The 25,180-nt window shown below is 32.5% G+C and overlaps 1 protein-coding gene across 12 annotated transcripts in view; it reads right to left on the bottom strand.

Annotated features, from left to right (window-relative positions):
- LOC114342691 (dedicator of cytokinesis protein 1) overlaps positions 1–25,180 on the bottom strand; it is a 165,231-nt gene that overhangs the window by 18,672 nt on the left and 121,379 nt on the right. For 5 of the 12 annotated variants that reach the window (XM_050650545.1, XM_050650544.1, XM_050650542.1 and 2 more), the window contains 5 exons: positions 21,027–21,215; positions 16,633–16,836; positions 16,016–16,278; positions 12,961–13,055; positions 10,097–10,204 (listed from right to left, as the gene is read on the bottom strand). In XM_050650545.1, the coding sequence (XP_050506502.1) occupies positions 10,097–10,204; positions 12,961–13,055; positions 16,016–16,278; positions 16,633–16,836; positions 21,027–21,215 (859 nt within the window). Of the gene's footprint in view, positions 1–5,652; positions 5,895–10,096; positions 10,205–12,960; positions 13,056–16,015; positions 16,279–16,632; positions 16,837–21,026; positions 21,216–25,180 lie in introns of those variants that run through there. The other 7 variants (XM_050650547.1, XM_050650543.1, XM_050650550.1 and 4 more) reach the window with 5 other exon arrangements.

Genomic DNA, 25,180 nt, shown 5'->3' on the forward strand with positions numbered 1-25,180 from the left:
AGATGGTCTGATGTACTAATCCTTTGCGGAAGCCAGCCTGTTCCACTTGTTGGTAACTGTCCATTTTGTAGGTCAACCGGTTGTTAATAATTCTCATAAATAGTTTGTATACTTGACTGAGCAACGATATAGGTCTATAATTCAGTAGGTCACATTTGTCCCCTTTTTGTGTAAAAGTATTACTAGACTTTCGTTCCAGTCTTTAGGGATCTTGCTGTTATGGAGACATTTATTAAATATCTCTGTTAATATGGGGATTGTTACTAGACTGTATTACTAGACTTTCTTTCCAGTCTTTAGGGATCTTGCTGTTATGGAGACATTTATTAAATAGCTCTGTTAATATGGGGATTGTTACTGTTTTGCTTGTTTTCAAGAGCTCGGCAATTATACCGTCATATCCTAGAGCTTTATTGTTTTTTAGTTCTTTTAAAGCTCTTTCTATTTCGAATCCCTTTATATTTGGTAGTACTTCTGATCCCACGTTTTTTATTTTTCTTTTGACGCTCCCCTTTGTTGATTCATTAGGCTGGCATTGCGAGCTGTATAAGGTTTTATAGAAGTCTTCGACTATTTTTATTATTTTATATTTGTCCTTCTCTTCCTTATTATTGGCGTCTTTAATTTTGATGATTTTTTGAACGCCCAGTGCGGGTCTTATACATTTTAAGCCTCTGTTGTTTTCAATGACTCGCTCTATTAAGTTCTCGTTCCATTTTTGTATGTCGCGTTTTAGTTCTTTTCTAATTGTTTTATTAAGTTCTATGTATTCTTGAGTATGAACGGAAACAAGGCGACGGACTGGCTCCAACGCTTTTTAATCTTGTTCTTGAATATGTAATTAGACGGTTGACGGTGAGCGGAAATAACATACTTACAAACAAATCTACCCAATTAGCAGCATACGCGGATGATATAAACATAATGAGCAGAACAATGAATGCAGCGGAAGAAACCTACGTTGAGTTGAAACAGAGTGCAGAAGCAGTAGGGCTAGCAATAAACACAAATAAAACAAAACTACTCATACAAACCAGATCAAATAGACCGGCGCAACAACACTTTATTGACGATATAGAACATGTGAATAGATTCACGTACCTAGGAATGGATCTGGTTGCAAGCAATGAAGAAGAACCGGAAATAAATACAGTAGAGCGTCGATAATCCGAACTAATTGGTACAGGGGTAGTTCGGATTATCAAATTGTTCGGATTATCGAACATATGTTCAAATTACATACAAAGTTCATAAACATAGTACATATGTACATATGCACATATACGTTTTAGTTACAAGGAATAAAACACCTGCATAATAAACAAATATATTGTATGTATTTCTGCATAAACAAAACAAAAATCCGCGGTCATATTTTGCCCATATTGTCATATTAAATAAAAAACTTCGGTCCGCGATCATATTTTTTAATTTTATAATTTTTTTGCGTTCGGATTAGCGATCGTTCGGATTACCAGGGTTCGGATTATCGACGCTCTACTGTAGAAGGCTTGTGCTGGCAAGTAAAGCCTATTTCGCGATGGGCCACATATTCAAATCGCGAGACGTACACCGGAAAACAAAACTCCGGGTATATAAAACAATAATCAGGCCCATAGTAAGTTATGGCTGCGAAACATGGGTGGTGACACAGAAATCTGCCAATGCATTAGATGTGTTTGAAAGAAAAGTATTACGTAGGATACTGGGCCCAATAAGTGAAAATAACAACTGGCGAATTAGGTATAATAGAGAAATATACGAGCAATATAGCGAACCAACTCTAGCACAACACACTAAACTGCAGAGATTACGGTGGGCAGGGCACGTGGTCCGCATGCATAAGAATATAATCCCCAGAAAATTGCTGAATGCAAGAATGCAGGGAAGAAGACCTGTTGGAAGACCTAAAAAGAGATGGGAAGACGAAGTCGATGAGGATGCCAGGAACTTCCTGGGAACGCGTTCATGGAAAAGAAAAGCGGTAAATCGAAATGATTGGGGAAGCTTATTGAAGGAGGCCAAGGCTCGATTTGGGCTGTAGTGCCATTGGATGGATGGATTCTTCAGTATGGCGTTTGTTTTGCGCTAGTAGTTGTCTTCTTTCCGTCATTAGTTGTTTGGTTCCGTTGCTTATTTTGTCTTCTTTAGTCCTTGTTTTTTTTGCGACCTGTAGTCCGGCTTCGAGAAGGTTCTTATTTATGTTTTTGTTAATTTCTTTAATTTGATCTTAATTATGTGAAGGATCATATTCGAACTTATCCGCTAAGATCTCTCGGAATTGCTCTTCATTTATTTTTAGTTTAAAGGCATCTATCCGCGTTGTTTTTTAAATATTCTTTTTCTCTCTTCTTTCATGTTAATAATTATTTTTGCTCTAACTATACGATGGTCACTACCCTTTGTTACGTTGTTTATTGTTGTTACGTCTTCAAATATTCTTTTGTTGTTTGAGAGAAAATAGTCTATTTCATTTTTGGTGGTTCCGTTAGGTGCAACCCATGTCCACTTTCTGATAGGTTTCTTTTTGTAGAAGGTATTCATAACATACACGTTTTCTTGTTCCAGAAATACCATAAGTTCTTCTCCCCTTGTGTTTCTTGTGATGAATCCAAAATTTCCAATCTTGCTTTCAGAGTCTTCAATCTTACTTCCAATTTTGGCGTTAAAATCTCCCATTATTATTATTTTGGATTCTCTGTTGGTGTCTATAGCTTTTTTAAGATCTACGTAAAAAGTATTTATTTCTTCATCAGTTGCTTTTTCAGTTGGAGCATAAACTTGGACAATCTTTAATTTGGTATTTGGATTTAGTTTTAAAATCATGTACGAAACCCTGTCTGAGATGCTGTCAATTATTTGAATTTGTGATTTTCTCTTAGTTGTTATTGTGTATGTAGTTTATATTTTTCCGTATCGTTTTATTAAAGTTTTGGAAAAACAGCTGGAGTTTTTTATTTTATTTTTAATTTTTATTTCTAGACTCTAGAAGAGTTATTCATTTTCGAGTCCTCTTCTGGCATATGTTTTTGTCTCCGTGTCGATTTGGTTCCCACGAGTTATGAATAAAAAAATTGTGTCAAGCATATAGTCTAAGAGCTAGTGAACCTTTTGACTAACGGTCGTCCTGTAAGGCTAAAAATTTGTAGAGTGATAATTCATAGCACACCAAAGCTAAAAACCATGACCTGGCAGGCCTCAGCGGTGCACGTGTATCTACCAGGTGAATCGAAAAGTGCAAATTTAGGGGGTAAAATAAACTTTCTCCTGTAAGGTTTAAATTTAAGTATGTGTTTGAGTAAGTCATTTAGAAGAAATGTGTACAATGACAGGCGATTCTGAAGAGCATAAGACCTTGCCAGGCGAGGGGAAAGATTAGGGGTTTTTATTAAAATTATTCTTTTTGCATCGAACAAATTTTTTTTAGGCTTTTTGAATCATTCCAAACAGAAAAGGTCCTTAGTTATTTTTCTCTTAAGTTAATAGTTTTTGTTATATAAGCGATTGAAAATTTTGAAAATTGCGAAATCGGCCATTTTTAACCCAAATCGGACATTTATCTAAAAATTTCAATATTGGCAAGGTACGCAGATATTCCTTAAACATTGATTGATGAAATCCCGAAGAGTTTTTTGCAATAAAATAACGAAAACCGCTTTGTTTTTTTAATTGCTAATCAAGCGGGCGCTACACTGTAGTATAATTGAGGACGTTTGAGCTTGCATAAATTCATTATCTCGAGAATGGGCAAATTTGAAGAGAAATCCTCAGACAGGTCGATTTTTATTTTCGAATTAGGACTTTTTGGTATATATATAATACTAGTGACGTCATCCATCTGGGCGTGATGACGTAATCGATTATTTTTTTAAATAAGAGTAGGTGTTGTGTGATAGCTCATTTGAAAGGTTATTTAATTCTCTATTCAGTAATATAAACATTAACATAATTATTTATACAGGGTGTACAAAAAAAATTTTTTCTTCTATTTGTCAAATTTAATCAAAGTTAATTTAATAAAAAAATTTTTTTTGTACACCCTGTATAAATAATTATGTTATTGTTTATATTAGTGAATAGAGAATTAAATAACCTTTCAAATGAGCTATAACACAACCCCTACTCTCATTTAAAAAAATCATCGATTACGTCATCACGCTCAGATGGATGACGTCACTAGTATTATATATATGCCAAAAAGTCCTAATTTAAAAATAAAAATCGACCTGTCTGAAGATTGCTCTTGAAATTTGCCAATTCTCGAGATAATGAATTTATGCCAACTCAAACGTCCTCACTTATACTACAGTGAAGCGTCCGCTTGATTAGCAATTAAAAAACAAAGGGGTTTCCGATATTGTATTGCAAAAAACTCTTTGGGATTTCATCAATCAATGTTTAAAGAATATCTACCTACCTTGGCAACTTTGAGATTTTTAGATAAATATCCGATTTGGGGTTAAAAATGGTCGATTTCGCAATTTTCAAAATTTTCAATCGCTTATATAACAAAAACTATTAACTTAAGAGAAAAAACACCAAAGACCTTTTCTGTTTGGAATGATTCAAAAAACTTAAAAAAAATTTGTTCGATGCAAAAAAAAATAAATTTAGGAAAAACTCCTAATCTTTCCCCTCGCCTGGCAAGGTCTTATGCTCTTCAGAATCGCCTGTCATTTTACACATTTCTTTTAAATGACTTACTCAAACACATACTTAAATTTAAACCTTACAGGAGAAAGTTTATTTTACCCCCTAAATTTGCACTTTTCGATTCACCTGGTAGATATACGTGCACCGCTGAGGCCTGCCAGGTCATGGTTTTTAGCTTTGGTGTGCTATGAATTATCACTCTACAAATTTCTAGCCTTACAGGACGACCGTTAGTCAAAAGGTTCACTAGCTCTTAGACTAATAGTAGTATGCCCCTTCCCGTCATATTCATCATCTTTGACTTGGAAATCCTTTGTGAATCCTGGCCTGCTCCAAGATTAGTCGCCATTCTGTTCGGATTCTAGTGACCTGTCGCCATCTTCTGATTTTTAATATCCGTATCGGTATCAACTCCATCTAATCACCTAGTTCAATTCTAATGTTTTCTTGAGGATCTGTCTTATTTAATCTGGTCAATTGTTGATTTTTCTACAGTGAATCCAGCTCGTATTTTCCAATTATGCTTACTGTGTATAGCCTTTCGGAGAGAATACCTGATAGTATTTCGTAAGTAGTTGTTAACACGGCTATACCTCAGCAATTATCACACTTGAGCTGATCGCCTTTTTTATGTAACGGACATATTACGCCTTGAGACCATTTACAAGGTATGGTCTCATTTTGCCACACAAGAAGTAACAGTTTATGCAGTGTCTCTAGCAGGACAATTGCAGTTGCAGTACCCATACTGTGCCAAGGCTTAAAACACTCCAATGGTTCCCTGGGAGCTATATTGATCATTTTATTAATCGCAGGTTTTTATCATATAGATCCATTATTGTTAATCGCAGTCTCAATTATGAGATACGATGAACAATAGTTGTTCGTCTAATATATTTAAGACATCTATTAAATATTAAACCAGAGCAACTCTTTGAAAATGGCTTGACTATCAGACATAAACATTGTAGTCTTCGAAATTCAATGAAACATTGTATATAATTTGATGTTAATATTTTATTGGTATTAGTAATTGATTAAAACAATATATCATGCTAATAAAGAAAACATGCAGTTAGTAGTGATGGCATAATTACCGTAAAAACCTAAATCCCAGATTTTAAACCATTATTATTTGTAAGCTAATAGAAAAACTGTTAATAATATTAGGAATGTAATCTTAAAATAGAGGGTTATTTTAAGCAAATGTGCTTCTGCTATTCGCCAAATAGTGATTTTTTCTGAAAATCAAAAAATATCGTTAGTGCTATCGCTTCAAATCTACTAATAACTTTACAAAATACTCATTTGTGCTTCAGGATTTATATCAAAAGTAAAACTTATTGAATGTTCTGTACTGTAATGTTACTGGCTTTTTAAGTCTTCTTAATGTAAATTGATGAAAAAACAAAGTTTGGTATCAAAGTTTCGAGGCCTGCATCCCGCCTACCAAAAAAAGTTGATTAATAGCCAGCTGAAAGCTGTCTAGTCGGACAAACTTTGATGTATGGAAACACTGGAACAGGGGAAGTTTTAATTGTGGAACGTTGCATTCTGAAGTTTATGATTGTGAAAAGTAGCAGGTTGTTTTTAAGTTTATTCAATAGCAAACTTTATATAATAATATATGAAAAAATGTTTGCCCGACAAATATGTTGGGCATTTTAATAAGTCCGACACGTAGAACATGTCAAATGACAGGAATTATATTGGTGATAAACACCAGTCTGATTTTTGCATGAGAGTTTAATGAATGGGCAACAAATCAATTGGAAGTTCCATCCGACAAAATACATCTGACGTTTTCGTAGTCTGGCGTTCCAAATTTTTAACCTGTTCCACAATTAAAACTTCTCCTGTTCCAGTGTTCCCATACATCAAAGTTTGTCCGACTAGACACCGTTAAGCTATTAATAACAAATTTTCAGCTTGCTATTAATAAACTTCTTTTGGTACGCGGGATCCAGGCCTATTCATGATCAAGAGCCAGAGACAAATAATTTGTCTGCTTACTTAGGAAGAAGAAATGACCTGAAGCCATGTAGTGCCATTAAAAGTACTAAAAAGGAAATGTCATTGTATTACATTTGTTTTTATTTAATTCAAACTTTTATCTACACTTGAGAGCAAAATAATCGACTCACTTGCTGAATTGTACACGATAGAAGTCTCGAATTTCCTAAACCTGTTGTCCGATTCGAGTGATTTTTGAAGATATTCTTCTTTAGCGGCGAATCGATTGAGGGTAAAATTTGATTGATCCGCGCGCATGCGCACACCGACAGTATGGTATTAGTTGTTATACGTGCTCTGATTGGGTGTTGAAATTTTGAAATGATCTGTCAATAATTGTTCAATATGGAGGTTATCGGTAAACAAAAATATTGTATAATATTAGTTTTTATTGATGTGTGGACAGAAATAAAATCAAATTTATAATTATAGTGACTTTTTAAATAGTTTTGAGAAGCTGTAGGTACGTAATTCTAAATGTTTCAGTTGGAAATACCTAATAGTTTCAATACCTATCTATTTGGAAAATGTAAACAAAATAATGTAGTTACCTATTAGTAGGCAATGCTTTAATTTACATAATCTGATTACGAACAAACTTTCTACAAATCTTCATCTCATATATCGTTTTCTTACTCTATATTTTGTTGTATTTTATTTCGACAAAAATCAAACTAATTTATTATTCATATAAATTTATGGTGTAAACGTTTAGTTTGTGTATATTCCCACATGACGTATACGAGAGTTTGGTGCAGTTTGAAATGGCGTCAACTTTCGTACGGCGCGGTAGACGTGAAGTGGGTTCAAGCCCCAAGCAAGTTATTATTTTTGAAGTTATACTTCTTTACGCGCGATAGGAGGGTGAATTTTAATAGGATTTAAACCTTTGATCCCGGCGCAGTCGCATTACAACTTTGTTCTGATTGGATGTTCAAATGACATGACAAAAATTATCCAATATGGCAGCTGTGGCACAGCTGTGGGACTGTGGTTTGGTTATGTATGGTTGTTGCGTTTTAAAATTTGTAGGAAGAGAAACAACAAACAAAAGTTAGTTAATGGTTATACTGCCTTTTTAAATAGTTTTCATATTATATTTTTGGACTTATTAACATAGAAGAGATGATTGTTGCATGCCAATGTGAAAGCCCATCAAACTGTGACTAGTATGAGTGCCGCAAAATTACTGATAAAAAACCTATTAGCTCGAAGGCGTAGAGAACTGTGGATAACAACAATCAACCGGGACGATCTACGATCTCGCTTATTCAAAGCTAAAGAATCTTACACTGGTAAGTGTTTTAAAAATAGTTGATCAAATTTTGTTATGATATTTGAACATAGCCACTTTGCACGATGCAAGTGATTGCGAAATTTATTAGTCGTTATACGGGCTCTGATTGGGTGTTGAAATGATCTGTCAATAATAAATAATTGTTCAATATGAATGTAAACAAATGTATAATATATTAGTTTTATTGTTGTGAGGACAGAAACAAAAAAAGTTTATAATTGTAGTGATTTTTAAATAGTTTTTAAAGCAACAGGTACGTAATAATTGTAAATGTATCATAGGTACCTACCTATTTGAACCTACCAAAATACATAGTATGTAATACTTTTATTTACATAATTTGATTACCATCAAAATTTCTATCAATATTCACCTAATATATTGTTTTCTTACTCTGTTTTGTTGTATTTTTTCAATTCAAAATCAAAATAATTTGATTTACATAATTCAAAAATGTCAAAAGTTTAATCCGTTTAGTTAGTCGATCTTCGCACATAATGACACACTGTCTCCGTGGCGAAGCGTTTAATGCGAGTGAACCCCAATACAACGCCAATACCAGCCGCGCTGGTAAGTTGGTTCGAATCCCAATAGAAACTTTTATTTTTTTATTTTTTTTATACATTTTACGATTGTAAGTATATTTATTATATAATTTTATTTTCGGAAAATACGTATTTAGTTAAAAAATTTTCCGACAATTAATGTTCAGAAATCATTTGCGGTATTTTTAATGTGTTTGTGTGTGTTTTATTCTTTTATTATTTTAATTTTTGGCACTGTTTTAATAAAAATGTTTGAGAAGTAGTAAGTATAAATTAGTTTAATATTTAAATAAAATATAAATAAAAAGTATATTAATTTCGTTTATAATCATATAATCATATAGAAGTATAACTTCTTACGTGCGTACAAAGTACACACACATTCTTTTTTTATTTTTTTTATAGATTTTATGATTGTAAGTATATTATTATATAATTTTTGAAGATATTCTTCTTTTTTGAAAGTGGTAGATAAGAAAGTTAGTTTGATTTTTAAATAAAATAAGTACAAATAACCTTTTAAGTATATTTACTTCGTTTAAATTACCTATTATATAATAGAAGAATATCTTCTTACGTGCGTACAAAGTACACACACATTCTTTTTTTAGTATGTTACAGCCTTATTATTTAAGAAAATCGATGTAATATTATTATTGCTAGACAGGTAAAGGTCATTTTATACCGGGTGTAACAATCATAGGGTGTTTTTTTCTTAAAGGTACCTAACTTTTTTATTATTCAACACAAGCAAATGAGTCAAAAAAGAAAATGTTAATAAAGCCTAAGCCTACAATTGAATTTTAATTTAAATATTTTTTATATGCTAGAATACTCCACAGGGTGTTCCGAACTTTAAGAAAAAACACAGTATGATTATTACACCCGGTATAAAATGACCTTTACCTGTATAGCAACAATAATATTACATCGATTTTTCTTAAATAATAAGGCTACAACATACTAAAAAAATCACTCAAATCGGACAACAGGTTTAGGAAATTCCACGTGTACAATTATTCAGCAAGTGAGTCGATTATTTTGCTCTAAGTGTAGTTTACTCTGATTTAATGTTTCCCTAATTTCATATAGAGGACGATCTTTGCTTCAGTAATTAACAAGTAAATATTATTAGTATTTAACGTTTCTCTCATTTCAGTCATATTGATGATGATTTTGTCCAATCAACAAAGGGATTATTTGAATCAACACAAGATCAGCATAAAATGTTTTCTAAAATCCGGCTCGAAAGACCAAAAAAATATGTATAAATTGTTGAATAAAATAGATTGGTCGCTGGTAAATCATAGCGGTAAATATTGATCGATAGAGTGTGAGTTCACACTGTTTTTTATTGTGCTCTGACATACGTACATGGTAACATACTGGATGTATAAAAATTTAACTCAAAGTTTACAGGGTTCTCGCCTGGGCAAAATAATACTTAAGGATAATAATCTGAATATTGATAGCGTATCATAAATTATTTTTAAACAGAACTGATCGACTAAGTTTTTACTTTTGGACAAATCCTGCGTTGCAAGTATTATAACTACTCATTATCTCTAAGCACACTGCAGATACAAACCTATTAACCATAGGCGATGCGGCAAAATTAAAGTTTGCAGTAAAATTTCGTAAGGACGCCACTTGGCTTCGAGTTAAACTGGAAACCCGGCTGCGACTGCCAACGTTACTACATAAAAATGACCAAATAAAACAAAAGAAATTAAAAATAAATAAAAAGTTATTTATTACACAGCACACAAAGAAAAAGCCCAAATAATAACATACAATAACAAAAAACATTTATGTATACAAGCAGTTACTACTAGACCTGGAATACTGTTATTTTTTAAGAAACAAAATATAAATTTATCTATATGAAGTAAGTTTTTATGTGGAATACTTCCATTTTCAGTATCATAAATCATTGGAGATACTGCATGATTTACTATCTTCCACATGTAACTTTAAGGGTATGTTACTTAGGAATTACGAATTCTCATATCGATTTTGAAAGTATTTTCTTGTGACACTTCTACATTATCCAATATATCTAATGATAACTTTAATATTATGCAACGACAGAAACATAATATTAGATACAGTAGTGTTATGATAAACATGATAAAGACAGGTACCGATCACAGATTGCTAAGCCCAAGAATACGAATTAACACAAGACAGAAAGAAGAAAACTTAAACACCATGCAAATACCATGCAAACACCAAATAAACAATAAATCTAGATGAACTAAAACAGAAAAAAATCGAATACGAACAACTGCTGAACTATTATAATAAACACAGATTCAACCCTTGAAATCGAATAAAAATTAATGAATACCATTAATATCATATATGTAATAGGAAAATAATCGTCTCAACAGATTAAGTTCAAAAACTAAACACAAGATTTAATAAAAAAGAGATGTGTAAGACAGAACACTTAATAAAATAGAAATAACAGTATAATTAAAAAAAAGTTTAGGAAAAACATAAGAAAATACAAAATACCACAGTTGTATAAAATAATACAAGAAAAGAAAATCATTTGGAAGAAGAAAACAAGCGAAGGTAGAAATCTAATTATAAAACTAATAATGATGAAAACGAGGAAATTACAGAAATTTAAAAAATATCCATCATGAAAGAAAACTACTACTAAACATTATACGAGTCAAAAGCAAAACCACCACAAAGTAAAGACAAAAAACAACGAAAAATAGTGAAGAATGTTGGATCTGAAGATATCAGATATAACAGAGGACGAAATAAGAAACACAATGAGCACTATACGAAATAAAAAATGTCCAGGTGAAGACGGAGTAGTATTAGATATAATAAAGTATGATCATGGATGACAACACATCATAAAAATGCTAAAAATTATATTTAATAAATGGATAGAAATAAGTAAGTACCCACAGCTTTGTTAAATGCTCTTATAATACTGGTACATATTTAAAAAGGGAAATAAATATAAATTAGAAACTAATAGACCCATTAGCCTGTTATCAGTCTTTAGTCCAGGGTAATAAGGTTTTTTCCAAGACACTCGAGCAGCCAGGGAACTGAAGCGTTTTTTCGACAGGTAATACCTATAAGAGCAAATTGTAACTATTTCCTGCGTAGGTTCTGGCGGCCATTTTTATTTATAAACAATTAAGTGTCAAAAATGGCATTTTTCCCTTTTTGTTTCAAATCAATGGAAAACAGTGAAACTTATGGTTTTTTTGGTACAAATATCTTTGAGATTATGGAAAAAGCTTTAAAATGACGTATTACAAAGTTTGATATACTCATTTATTGTTAATATAATTGCGAAAAAATAATTTCGCAATATCTATTGTAAAAATTAGTGCACAGCTTTGAAATTTTTGTCATATAAGAGTTCTTTGGTGCTTAATATGTGATAAAAATTTCAAAGCGATTTATTCAATTGTTTAAATTTTATTCAAATTGTTTATCTCAGAGAGCATTTTTTTGCAATAACATAAGTCAGAAAAAAATGCCGTTAGATCCATCCCACAGATGTCAAATGAGAGAGCATGAGTTATATTTTCAACTTGGTTTAAAAAAAGCGAATAAAAAATGCGTTTATTAGTAATAAATAATTATGCAAAAGTATCGTAAATCTTTCCTTATAAACTTCCTTATATATTTATTACAATTTTTTATCGATTATGATATAGATAACATTACTTGGTAGTTGTGCACTTAAAACAGGGTAAAAAAGTTAATTTTTTTAGGAATAAAAGGTTTTTGACTCCAAAAAAATTTAAGCAATACTTAATGTATTGAGCAACAATCGAGTTGATATACAAAAATCTTTAGTACAGTATATACAGTGTGTTTGCGTTGGAACCACATGGGAAACTTCTATTATTAATTTTACAAAAACATGTTATTTTTCATGAAAAGCTCTGCTTGGTTCAAAACATAAGATGCATCCACCAATAAAATTTTTTATTAATCTTATACGAGGTATGTCAAAAAATATGAATTTCGCTTAAGAGTAAAGTACCGTTATATTTGACAATATCAAAAATTGTTATTAAAAGTCATTTGAAATTAAAAACTACGTTTTAATATGCATTTACATCCTTCTAATTAAATTCATAATAAAAAATTTTGCAAATTTTTCTCACATTACCGAGACCCAACATCATTCACTTTAATTTCAAGTTTTTTATGTGTTTAGATTGTATCATTTACTTAGTGTGACAAATGAGAAAACAAACCAAAAGTTATGCGAAGAAAGAAATTAAAACATAGAGAATTGTTTTTTTTATTTTATATTCCGCAGTTGGGGTGCCAATATTATAACCGAGTTAGTTTCTTATTAAAAGAAAAAGGATAATGGACAAAATAATAGTATTCCATGTTTTTTCTAAACCCAAACATATTCAACGTGCAGCATATTACCATTATTGACGTTATACTCACTCAGGTGTTATAGTTATATCTGAAAGTCTGCTGTCACTAGTTATACTATAGTGGCGTCTCATTTGTACTTCATTTTCTAATTTTACATCACAGTCCTATAAATAAGTATTATACAATTATTATTAAAAACATGAAATAAAAATTTCTTAAATGTGATAAAACAACGATGTAGAGACCTGAATGTGTATGCATATGAATGTTTTATTGATTACCGAAAAGCATTTGACTGCGTCAACCATCAAAAGCTAATCTAAATTCTGATAATAACTGGGATTGACGAACAAGACTTGAATTATCTCAGAACTATATGGGCACCAACATTCGAAGATATACGAATCCGACGAGGAGTGCGACTGGGTTGCGTCTTATCACCTCTGTTATTTAATCTGTGTTCGTACGCTATATTCGGAGAACCATTAGAGCAGGTCCAAGCTTCCAAGGAATCAAGATTAACGGAACCACCATAGACAACATCAGGTACACTGATGATACCGTCCTAATAGCAAGCAACGCACAAGAACTACAAAATTAACCCAAAAAAATACTTCCTATTTAACAGCTCATCCGCAGAACTCTTTCGTGTAGTAATTTCCTGAAGTAAAATAAAAATGTATACCATGTTTATTCAGTTGCAATGCGAAGGCAAAACAATCTTATTTTTCAATTAGAATACGGAGCGCAGTCCAGCCCTCTGAATCGACGATTTTCGACTCTTATTGGAGTCATCATCGGAGAGGCGTAGGCCTGCTGCTCTCTGCTCGAAGTGACCAAACCTTGAAAGTTTATCCCCACATTGCAACTGACGTGTATGGATTAGGTGACTAGCGTCATCTGGCAATTGAAAGGTAAAGTTTTCAATCCTAATAGCAACATTAATAATATTGAAAAAAAATATTAAAAATATTATTAAAAGATTTTTAAATTGAAAACTTATTGGTCCATTGCCCTGGTAACACCTCCAAGGCTTCTAAACTTTGCAAGCCAGATGGAGGCTGCAGTAAAGAAAAAGGGAGGGAATTCTAAAAAGTTGCAATTCACAACCCCCGTCTGCAGCGTGGTAAAGTTCCAACGGAAAATGGACCTAGTTACTCTATAGGAGTAATACTAATATAAACTAAAATAAAAATGTATGCCATTTTTATTCAGTTGCAATGCGAAGTCAAAACAATCTTATATTGAAGTCGAAAATCGTCTATTCAGAGTGCTGGATTTCGCTCCCTGTTTTAAGTGAAAAATAAGATTGTTTTGCCTTCGCATTGCAACTGAACAAAAATGGTATACATTTTTATTTTAGTTTATATTAGTATTACTCCTATAGAGTAACTAGGTCCATTTTCCGTTGGAACTTTACCACGCTGCAGACGGGGGTTGTAACTTTTTAGAATTCCCTCCCTTTGTCTTCACTGCAGCATCCATCTGGCTTGCAAATTTTAGAAGCCTTGGAGGTGTTACCTTTTAGAAGCCAGGGAAATGGACCAATAAGTTTTCAATTTAAAAATCTTTTAGTCATATTTTTAATATTTTTTAATATTATTAATGTTGCTATTAGGATTGAAAACTTTACCTTTCTAATTTCTAAAGCTACAATTGCGATCTGGATCGTCAATCTTCGACAAGTAATAAGAAGAATAAAATAAATTACTAAAAACAATATACACCATATACAAATAGGGTCTCACGAAACGCTAGAAACAGGAAAATATATGTAATATATTGATAAGACAAAGAATATGAACTAAAGCCTATAAAATCATTCACAAATCTGAAAAATATGGCGAAAGAACTTAAAAACAATTGGGATGAAAGAAGTGTAACCCATTTGAAAAACCAATGTAATAGGAAACAAACGCTCTTTCAAATAATGGATTTGTAACTTTAAGGAGAAATTACAAATGATAAAACACGATTTAAATTTAGGCAACAAAAGTCAAACTTGACGAAAAAGAGCATATCACAATAATTTTTTCTCATAAATGCTATTCAATTGCAATGCAATCAATTAACATCTTAGCTACTGATAGTAGGTTTCCTTTGCATGAACACTCACCGCTTATTAGGTTTAGGGATCATACACTCTGTTCAGTTTTCAATTAAATATACGGACTTAAGATGGCAAAGCTGCCATGCTTTGTTATTATAATAATTTATAGACATACACATTAAGAGTGTAGGCGGCATATAGTCATAAAGTATCAATTTCATCTGCAAAATAGAGCTATTTCGTTTAGTTGTTGAATATTCTTGGAAAATCGTTACTTGTTAATTGCTTAAATTAACCATTAATTTAATTAATAGGATTATTTTTAACCAACAATGTATTCAGTGATTACAATAATTTACATACTATGCAATAAAAATTAATAATAGAGAAAATAGAAAAATTGATGAAAGTGATTTTAATAAGATACTGTTACTATCGGAACGATTAGATAACTTTTATGTTTACGAAATTTGAAAAGCCGCTATATAGGAAACTTGTCGGTATTTTAACAATCGTATTATTTACTACTTGTAAATTAGTCAAATATAAAGGAAAAGATTCCTCTCATTGGCTGTATACCATAATAAAAACTTACTAATGAAGTAAAAACCTCACATGTAGGTAGGTGGTATATAATTTATTAAAAATTTTTTTTCTAAAAATGATCCAAGATGGATAAAATCACAAACGTTTTCGGACCAATCAGTCCATCATCAGGTGGTAGAAACTTCAGATCCAAAGTAGTTGGAACTAGCTACATATTTAGGTCAAAAGACCTTAATGTAATAATAATTATGCCATTTAGGCTACAAAAATGTCGACAATAAGTCGATGTCACAAGAAATTAAATTGCAACGGTATTACAAAGTGGTCTTCATCTTGGCCTCAAACTGACAGGCATTAGTCATTTCAGAACTTAAAATATTTGTTTGAACCTGCCGATGGACGATTACGCATCGATGCTATAGTGGAATAATAAGCAATGTTGCCGATTTTAGCACTTCCTTCACTGTGGTATATCTAATTAAAAAGTAAACACTGTGTATATGTCACAGTTAAGAAAAATGTACATACCCTTTTTCCATATTTTTCCTCCACAGCCTCTTTCATCTGGGCAAAACATTCCTCTAATCTCTTCTGCAAAGGTTTAAGATTTTCAGGAACCTTCTGCTTATGTATTTGTACGCAAAGATCCAAAAGAGGAATCTGATCCGCTATCAAATCTTTCAATTTTTCATTCAATATTTTATCTTCAGGATGATGAGTTGCGTAGTTAGAGGTAAAAAATACATCTTCGTAATTTTTAATTCCACCCATAACAGCAGCATCCAAAATACCTAAAAAATGATTTTCCCATCAGTTTTCTTTTTGTTATTTATTTAAGTATACTTCCCATCACAATATTTGAGAAAACCTTATTCTTAAGCTTATTACAAAGTCATTTGTATTTGATGGTGTGGTTAAGTTTCCGGTACAGGTAGAAACTAATCTATTGATAATCTATTGTACTTTTAATTATTATATCTGCTATTCAGTTTGTTTACCTCTCGAAATTTAACCATAATACTAAAATACAAATGATTTTGCAATAGGATTAAGATACAATTTCATTAAATAATTTGTTGGCAAGCAAACTTGTCAGATGCATGTACAAAAATGTCCAAAATATCTGAATAGTAATTCTAACTTACCATTTAATGTTAAACTCAGCGGGTTTATCTGCATATTTTTATCTTTATTGTAAAGTATTACATAATTCATCAGAGTTTTATTGGTTCTTTCCATTGTTTCTATGGCGTTTCTTAATGGGGAAATTTCATGTAATTGAGTATGTTCTACAGGAAACCATCGCAAGATTCCAGGAAGAGGATACGTGGTAACTAAGTCTGTTCTCTCTGATAAAACAAATACTCATGATTAATTATTGATCTATATAAATAAAACGGTCAACAATTTTTCAATATAACTACTTGTTTTTCTCAACAAAAAGAAATCAAAAGTGAAAAAAAAGATTCAAATTAAAACGAGGTCAAGACGCAAAACCAAAACAGCAGATAGTACTGAGTTCAGCAGATTAGACAACTATACCCATCGAATATCGAACGTGTGGATGCCTTCACATGTCTGGACACAGACATCATCATCATCATCACACAGCCAAATTTGTCCACTGTCGGACATAGGCCTCCTCAAGATGTCTCCACCCTTCTCTGTCCTGCGCAGCTGCAATCCAGTGTGTCGTTATTATTTTTAATTTCGTCGGTCCATCTGGTAGGTGGTCTTCCACGACTTCGCTTGTCTGCCCTTGGCAGAATCGTGCATACTATGCTTTAAAGAGATTGATGACATCGCAATTTTAAACAAAAGAACAAGAATGACTATCTCTAAAACATTAATTATACCTGTAGAAACCTATGGTTGTGAGACTCGGGGTAATGACAAAAAAATGAAGCCCGGCTAAGAACATTTAAGAAAAAGATAATGAAAAAAGACTCTCTGGTCAACAAACTAATAAATTCTGTATGCAGCGAGGAGTACGGCAAGGAGACATCATCTCACCAAAGCTGTTCACAACCCTTTTAGAACACACTTTTAAGAAGGCAGATCTGAACAAATATGGTATCAATATAAATGGAGAGAAGCTCAGTCATTTGAGATTCGCAGATGACATCGTCCTTATAGCCGATCGTATGGATGATTCAATAATAATGTTGAACAAGTTATATCACGCTTCCTTAGAGGTCGGACTAAAGATTAACATCAACAAGACGCAAATAATGACTAATCTGGTGCTAAATCGTAATATTGTTGTTGATGGAATGGATACTGAGCAGACTGCATCTTATAAGTACTTGGGACATGAAATGCGGTTGGGAAGAGATAACCAGACGTGCGAGTCCCCACGTCGCGTAGGATTAGCCTGGGCAGCGTTTGGTAAACTGAGCTATGTATTTAAATCGGACTTACCCATATGCCTGAAAAGGAAAATTTTTGACCAGTGTGTATTGCCTGTACTCACTTATGAAACGGAAACATTAACACTCACAAAAAAGGTAGTGAACAAGATTCGCGTAACTCAGAAGGCTATGGAGCGCCAGATGTTGGGTGTCTCCCTGAGGGACCGAATCCCAAACGAAGAAACACGTCGTAGAACAACAACAACGGACACCGTCGAAAGAATCGCGTCGCTCAAGTGGAATTGGGCAGGACACGTCGCCAGATGGTCAGACAACCGATGGACAAAACGTATTGTCGAGTGGAGGCCACGAGAAGAAGCACTACGGAGCAGAGGACGACCACCAACCAGATGGGCTGATGATCTGAAGCATATTGTCGGCAACTGGATGCAAGCCGCACAAAACAGAGAAAGATGGAAAGAGCTGAGGGAGACCTATGTCCAGCAGTGGACGAGTACGGGTTGATGATGATGAATGAAAAAAGTATATGGCCCGGTGCAAGAGGAATACGGTGTATTGAGACTCAGGAGAAACGAAGAAATTAATGAATTGAATGAAGGGCACGATATTCTAAGATTTGTTTTTAAGACAGTCAGTGACTGTCATGACTGGGACCGTGACCCGTCAAAATAGCCCGGTCAAAACAGCCCCGTCAAAAAAGCCCCGTCAAAATAGCCCGAACACAAAATAGCCTCGACAAAATAGCCCGCAAACAAAATAGCCCCGACAAAATAGATCGCACAAAAAATCGCCCCGGCTAAAACAGCCTCTTATAAAGAATTACATAATTATTTATACAAGGTGTCCAAAAACTTTTTCTTAATTTAAATTATTTGACAAAAAGGAAGAATGTATTCAATTTATTTAATTTAAAATGCATTTTACTGTTGCCCGATAACAGAAAAAAAATGTTTATATCATAAATTAACATTGATTTTCGCTTAACTTAAATGTTCAAACTTCCAAGAGGCAGGAAAGACAGGACTCGAGTTCTCTGAAAAGACAATTTTTATTTAATGTGGTTAAGATAAACATCTGAATAGAGGATAATTACCATTTCCGAAAAAATGTATTTTTAAGGAATTATTTCATGATGAATTCTGAAAGGAGCTTTTTTTTCGGGGCTATTTTGTCGGGGCTATTTTGTCGGCGGGCTATTATTCCGCGGCTATTTTGTCTGCAGGCTATTTTGTCGGAGCTATTTTGTGTGCGGGATATTATGTCGGGGCTATTTTGTAGGAGCTTTTTTGACGGGGCTATTTTGACGGGGTACCGACTGGGACATGTCCAGAGACAAAAAGATAGAAAATCAACAAAGAAAATATTACAAAGGAAGCCGACAGGAAGACGACCTGAAAACTCTGAATGTAAATAAGCAGATACGGTAAAAAAATAAGAAATGAAACAAAAAAAAGAAAAGAGTTTAAAAGAAAAAAAAAATAGTTTTTAAAATATAATAATAAAAAACAGTTTTAGACGAAAATAAAAAGAAACTTACTCAATAATAAGTCAATCATATTCTTAGAACTTACAATTTTAGCTTCGAAGAAGAAAGAGAGGGAAAATGAGAGATAAATACAGGATGGCCAGAAACTCTACCGACAAACGAAGACAGGATATTCCTCAGATAATTGTAAGACAATTTAACCCAATTCACTTAGTCCGAAAATGCTTCCTAAGGGAGCTAGAGCTATTTGAAGAGAGCGTCTTGTAATTAGTTTTTCTTAAATAGCTCCAGAACGCTTCTATTTAGAAAAACGAAAATTGGTACGCATATTTATCTTCCAGAGGTAAATCCATTCCATCTATTGCGAATTGCTAGTACCTGTCGTAGGCGTCCGTTTTGGGTAGGGCAACGGTTATTTTATCGCATAACTTTTTTGTATATCATTTTTAAACATTTTTGGCTCTGTATTATTAAATTGTAAGATATTCTAGTACTAAAAGGTACTCTTGATTTAAGTCGATATCATACACAGTTTTCTAGAAAAATCGATTTGAAAATTTTTCGTTTTGTGAATTTGAAAAAAAAAATAAAAAAAAACTATTTAAAGAAACGAAAACTGGTACGTTTATTTATATTCAAGAAATGAATCGATTTCATTATTTGCGAATTTCTATACAGGTCATAGGCGTCCGTTCTGGATAGATCAACGGATATTCTATCGCATACCTTTTTTGTCTTTAATTTTTGAGCATTTTTGACACTAGATTATTAAATTATGAGGTATTTTAGTATTAAAAGTTACTCTTGCTTTAAGTAGGTAAAATACACCTTTTTTTTTGAAAAATTTTTAAAATTTTTTTTATACTCCAAAAACGAAAAATTTTTAAATCTATTTTTCTAGAAAACGGTGTGTCGTACCGCCTTAAAGCAAGAGTACCTTTTAGTACTAGAATACCTCTCAATTTAATAATCCAGAGTTAAAAATGCTTAAAAGTTAAAGACAAGAAAGTTATGCGATAAAATAACCGTGGCCCTACCCAAATCGGACGCCTATGTCCGGTACTAGAAATTCGCAATAGATGGAATCGATTTATCTCTGGAAGATAAATATGAGTACCAATTTTCGTTTTTCTAGCTAGAACGGTTCTGGAGGCATTTAAGAAAAACTATTTACAAGACGCCATCTTAAAAGAGCTATAGCTCCCTTAGGAAGCATTTTCGGACTATGTGAATTGGGTTAAATTGTCTTAAAATTATCTGAGGAATCTGCGGTCTTCGTTTGTCGGTAGAGTTTCTGGCCACCCTGTATTATAGCTATATGCCAAATTTTGAATCCATTTTATATTACATGAAGAGAAAGGAGGACTTGTTCTACACGAATATTCAGTTGTACAGACACCACAACCACAACTACATAAACGTATCGAGGTTCGAGACCACACACTGCTGCATATGTTTCTATGGATTTTATACACGCATATATCTTCTCAGAATCGTATCACTACGAATGAGAGCGGCCGAAGTATGTGATTACTTATTGAAATCCAACAACAGGAAAAGAAAAACAACAGTCAACATTTCAATCATATCAATCTGTCAAAGCTTTTCTCATCAAACGAAAACAATTTTTGTGAGTTTGAAGTTATTTTTAAAAGTATTTTTAAAAAATATATAAACATACCTAACCAAAGATGGGCAAATTCATTTGTACTTTCAATCAGAGAATCCTTCCTGGTAAACGGTCTCGAAAATGTGAATTTTTGTATATTGTTCACTCTGTAGAATTTCACTATTTGATCTGAAATCGGCTTTCCTGAAAACCTTTGTTTTTTCTCATCCATAACGGGGTCCACCTTATTTATTTGAATGTCTAAGCAGCATTAAGGAAAATTATATATTATAAAAATAAATATATATTTAAATTTTTGGTAAACACTAATCATATTAAAAATAAATCACACTAATCTAAACTATGTAAGTAACTCTAATAAATTATATTAAAACTAGCAGAAATAGATTTAGTTAGTTTCGATATCACCAGCCTTTTCACCAATGTGCCATTGGAGAAAACCTTAAAAATAATAATAGTTAAATTAGATAGGGTTGATACCTTGGCAACAAAAACCAAATCAAACGTATCAACTATAATGGAGCTATACCTATTTTTACTTGATGATCTTTATAAACAAGATTTTGGATTAGCCACGGGCTTATCCTTATCTCCATTATTAGCAAATATTTTCATGGAGGATTTCGAACAAAACATTGTACATAAAGATGGCCAACAACCCACAGTGTGGTGGAGATATTTAGATGAGGTGTCCTCCATTTGGCCTCACGGACAGAAGCATTGAATAAATCTCTCATGGATATAAACAATAAATAAAAATCAATAAAATTCAACATGGAAAAAGCTAAGAATAACTCACTTCCCATTCTGGATGTGTTAATCACAAAATAGTTTACATGACATGCAACCAAAATTTACAGAAAACCAACAGACACCAACAGATATTTAAATTACACTCAAAACACAACATAAATAACAAAAGGGGAATTATTTATCAAAGATTTCCACACCGGAAAATGTTATCAAAAAATAGAGCGTTTTAACCTTACTACGGTATAAATAGTTTTTTCTACGACCGTTTAATAATATGCTCATTATTCGCTATTTTTGAATAGATAATAACACCCATTACTTTACCCGTGAGTAATAGTTCATTACTCAGGGGCTGAAGTTACTCACGGCTCACGGGCTGAAGTTAGGTTCAACTGGCGAATGTCACTTTTAATATTAGTCTTATATAAACTGCAAATAGAATTACTTAAACTTGTTTATTTAACACAATAATTATTGTAATGTATATCAATAATTAACTTCGAAAAAATTTTAAAGGATTTTTAACTGTAACAATGCGTTAGTTTATTTTTTTACTTTTATACTGTTTATACTGTGTTTATTGGAATTTAAAACTTAGATTGTGTCTATTTTATAAAGTTATCTTGTGTTATATATTCTAAATATATTATAACATAATATTATAGATAGTTATTTTTTTTAAATCAAATTAAAAAAAAATAGATAGTTATATTATTATATTATGTATAGTTAAATATACCCTATTCCACAAACATACGACTGTTGTGGATTATCTCGACAACGAATATTTTACTGTGCAAATTATGAAGAACGAAAGTAAATTGCAAAATACATTGTTGTTTATTGGAATATTGCACACTAAAATATTCGTTGTCGCGATAATCCAAGTATATTCGTGGAATATCCCATATAAATGTGCATTATAACTTTTTAAAAATACGTCCACGAACCGGTAATAGCCATTTCCTATTTATTACAATGACAGTAGGTACCAAATACTTTATAATTTTTCGGAAATGAAAATAATTTGAATTGACTATTTCTTGTTGTGTCTTTTACAATACATAATTAAAACAGCATTGCTAATTAATAGTAAGCAACCAATTATTCAGCCGTGTACAATTAGTAAACAAAATTTATTTTTGTAAATTATAATTTTAATCTCGAGTAGTTGATAATTATATTGTTTTACTAATTAAAATAAAAAAAGGTCGTAGAAAAAGTATAGTATTCTACTTGCATGTAACGGCTATTACTCACTCTGATGAATTAGGACACTCGCCTACGGCTCGTGTCGCAAACTTCATCATCGTGAGTAATAGCCATCATTACATGCTCGTTGAATAATATACTATTATTTTATACCAAGAAGATCGGAAGTTTTGATGTAAATTTGTCTTCTTGCATAGCCTCCTTGACAACGGATAGACCTAGAAATAGTTATCGGAGGATGGAAGGAGACAGATTTAAATCAAAACAAAACCGTCTATTTTCTATTTTTGTTATCAAAAAAGATTATTTAAGAATTGTGTTAAATAGAGAGTATAACCGCCAAAGTTGTTGAAGGGGTTATGTGTTATGTATTTTTTCAAATTGAAACGTTTACTTACTTGGCCGCCGTGTTGTAGGCAACAACCATGCTTTGGCTGAAAAGATCTGAGGGTGGATTATTTGCCCTGGGGGCATCAAATTCTGGTTATTCTGTGTTTCTGCATTATTGTTTTTTGCGTTTGTGTGTTGCATATGTATTGTGTATTATGGTAGACGATGTATCTCAGATCAGACATTCTTGCTTACTATAGTGAGATTGTATTGCTACTACAGACAATATTCAGATCCTTGTGGCACTCTGGCAATGACCGAGGAGGGAGAGCATAGAGAGAGAGAGAGAGTGCATAGAGCAACTACAGACCTATTGCCTTACTACCGGTACTTTCAAAAATTATTGAGAGACTCATAAAAACCCGTCTTATGTCCTTTCTCATTGATAACATCTTATCCCAAAATCAGTTCGGCTTTTTAACTAATAAATGTACCACTGATGCCTTGTTTTCTGTGCTTCATGAGGTTTACCAAGCACTAAACAATAATCTTTATACTGCCACTGTTTTCTGTGACTATGCCACAGCTTTTGATTGTGTAAATCACGACATTTTGATTAAAAAACTAAATTTCTATGGGATTCGAGGTATTTCTTTGAATTGGTTCCAATCTTACTTGAATAATAGGAAACAACTAGTTAGAGCAAATGATACTGACTCTAGTCTCAAAAACATTGTATGTGGAGTACCACAAGGTTCAGTATTGGGTCCTCTACTGTTCCTTATCTTTATAAATGACATCACTAACTTAAAAATCGATGGAAAAATTTTTCCTTTTGCTGATGATACCAGTATCACTTGGAGCAACTCAACTTTTGCATCTCTTCATGCAACTATAACTTCTGATTTGCTTACGATAAAAACCTGGTCTGACTCTAATTTACTCTCTTTTAACGTGGATAAGACAGTAGCATTATTCTATAAAAGTGCTCTTCAACCCCTGCTTGTTAATAACAGCCAGATCTCTACCGTTGATTCTGTAAAATTTCTTGGTAGTTTTTTAGACAGCAACCTCAAATGGTCCCTTCATATCGATTTGTTAAGTAAGAAACTCGCCTCAGCCTGCTATGCTATAAGATCTGTTTCGAAAGAACTCAATTTAGCATCTTCTAAACTAACATATTTTTCTTTGTTCGAGTCTCATCTTCGATATGGTCTTCCTTTTTGGGGTTCCAGTACAGCTGCCCAATTAGATGTTATTTTTAAATTACAAAAAAGAGCAATAAGGTATCTGTTTGGCCTCAGAAGAACAACACATTGCAGAAGTTACTTCAAAGATCACGGCATTTTAACCCTTACATCTTTATATATTTTAGAAATTGTTTGCTTAATTCGTAAACACATGCATGTCTTTCCAGCAAGGCCTCGTCATGACTACTCCACCAGAAATTCAAATTTTGATGTCTATTTACCGATCCCGTTATTTGTATTTGTTATTGTTAGATATTATTTATTTATTTTTTCTGACTTTAATTAAGCTTTGTCCATAAAATTTGTATTTTCAGTGACAATAAAGCATATTTCTGTCTTATTGTCTACGCACGGAGCGATGGATCTTTATATATACTCTATTTTATCTTAATTTAGTTTAACACATTGCGACTTTTGGTGAGAGTTGTTATCCAGGAGCAGCAAAAATATACCCTCTTAAAAATCAACGGATTACTGTCCCTGATCGGAGTCATGCGCAGCGAATGTGTTAATTTAATTTATTTTAAATACATTTTAATTTATTTTAAATATAAATATATAATATATATATTTATTGGTGATAAATGTTACTATTACTACCGTAATTAATTATTTAATATAGATTAATATTACAAAAATAATGAGTAAGCAAATATAGTA

This window comes from Diabrotica virgifera, chromosome 5, assembly GCF_917563875.1.
Source record: "Diabrotica virgifera virgifera chromosome 5, PGI_DIABVI_V3a".
NCBI classification, from domain to species: Eukaryota; Metazoa; Arthropoda; class Insecta; order Coleoptera; family Chrysomelidae; genus Diabrotica; species Diabrotica virgifera.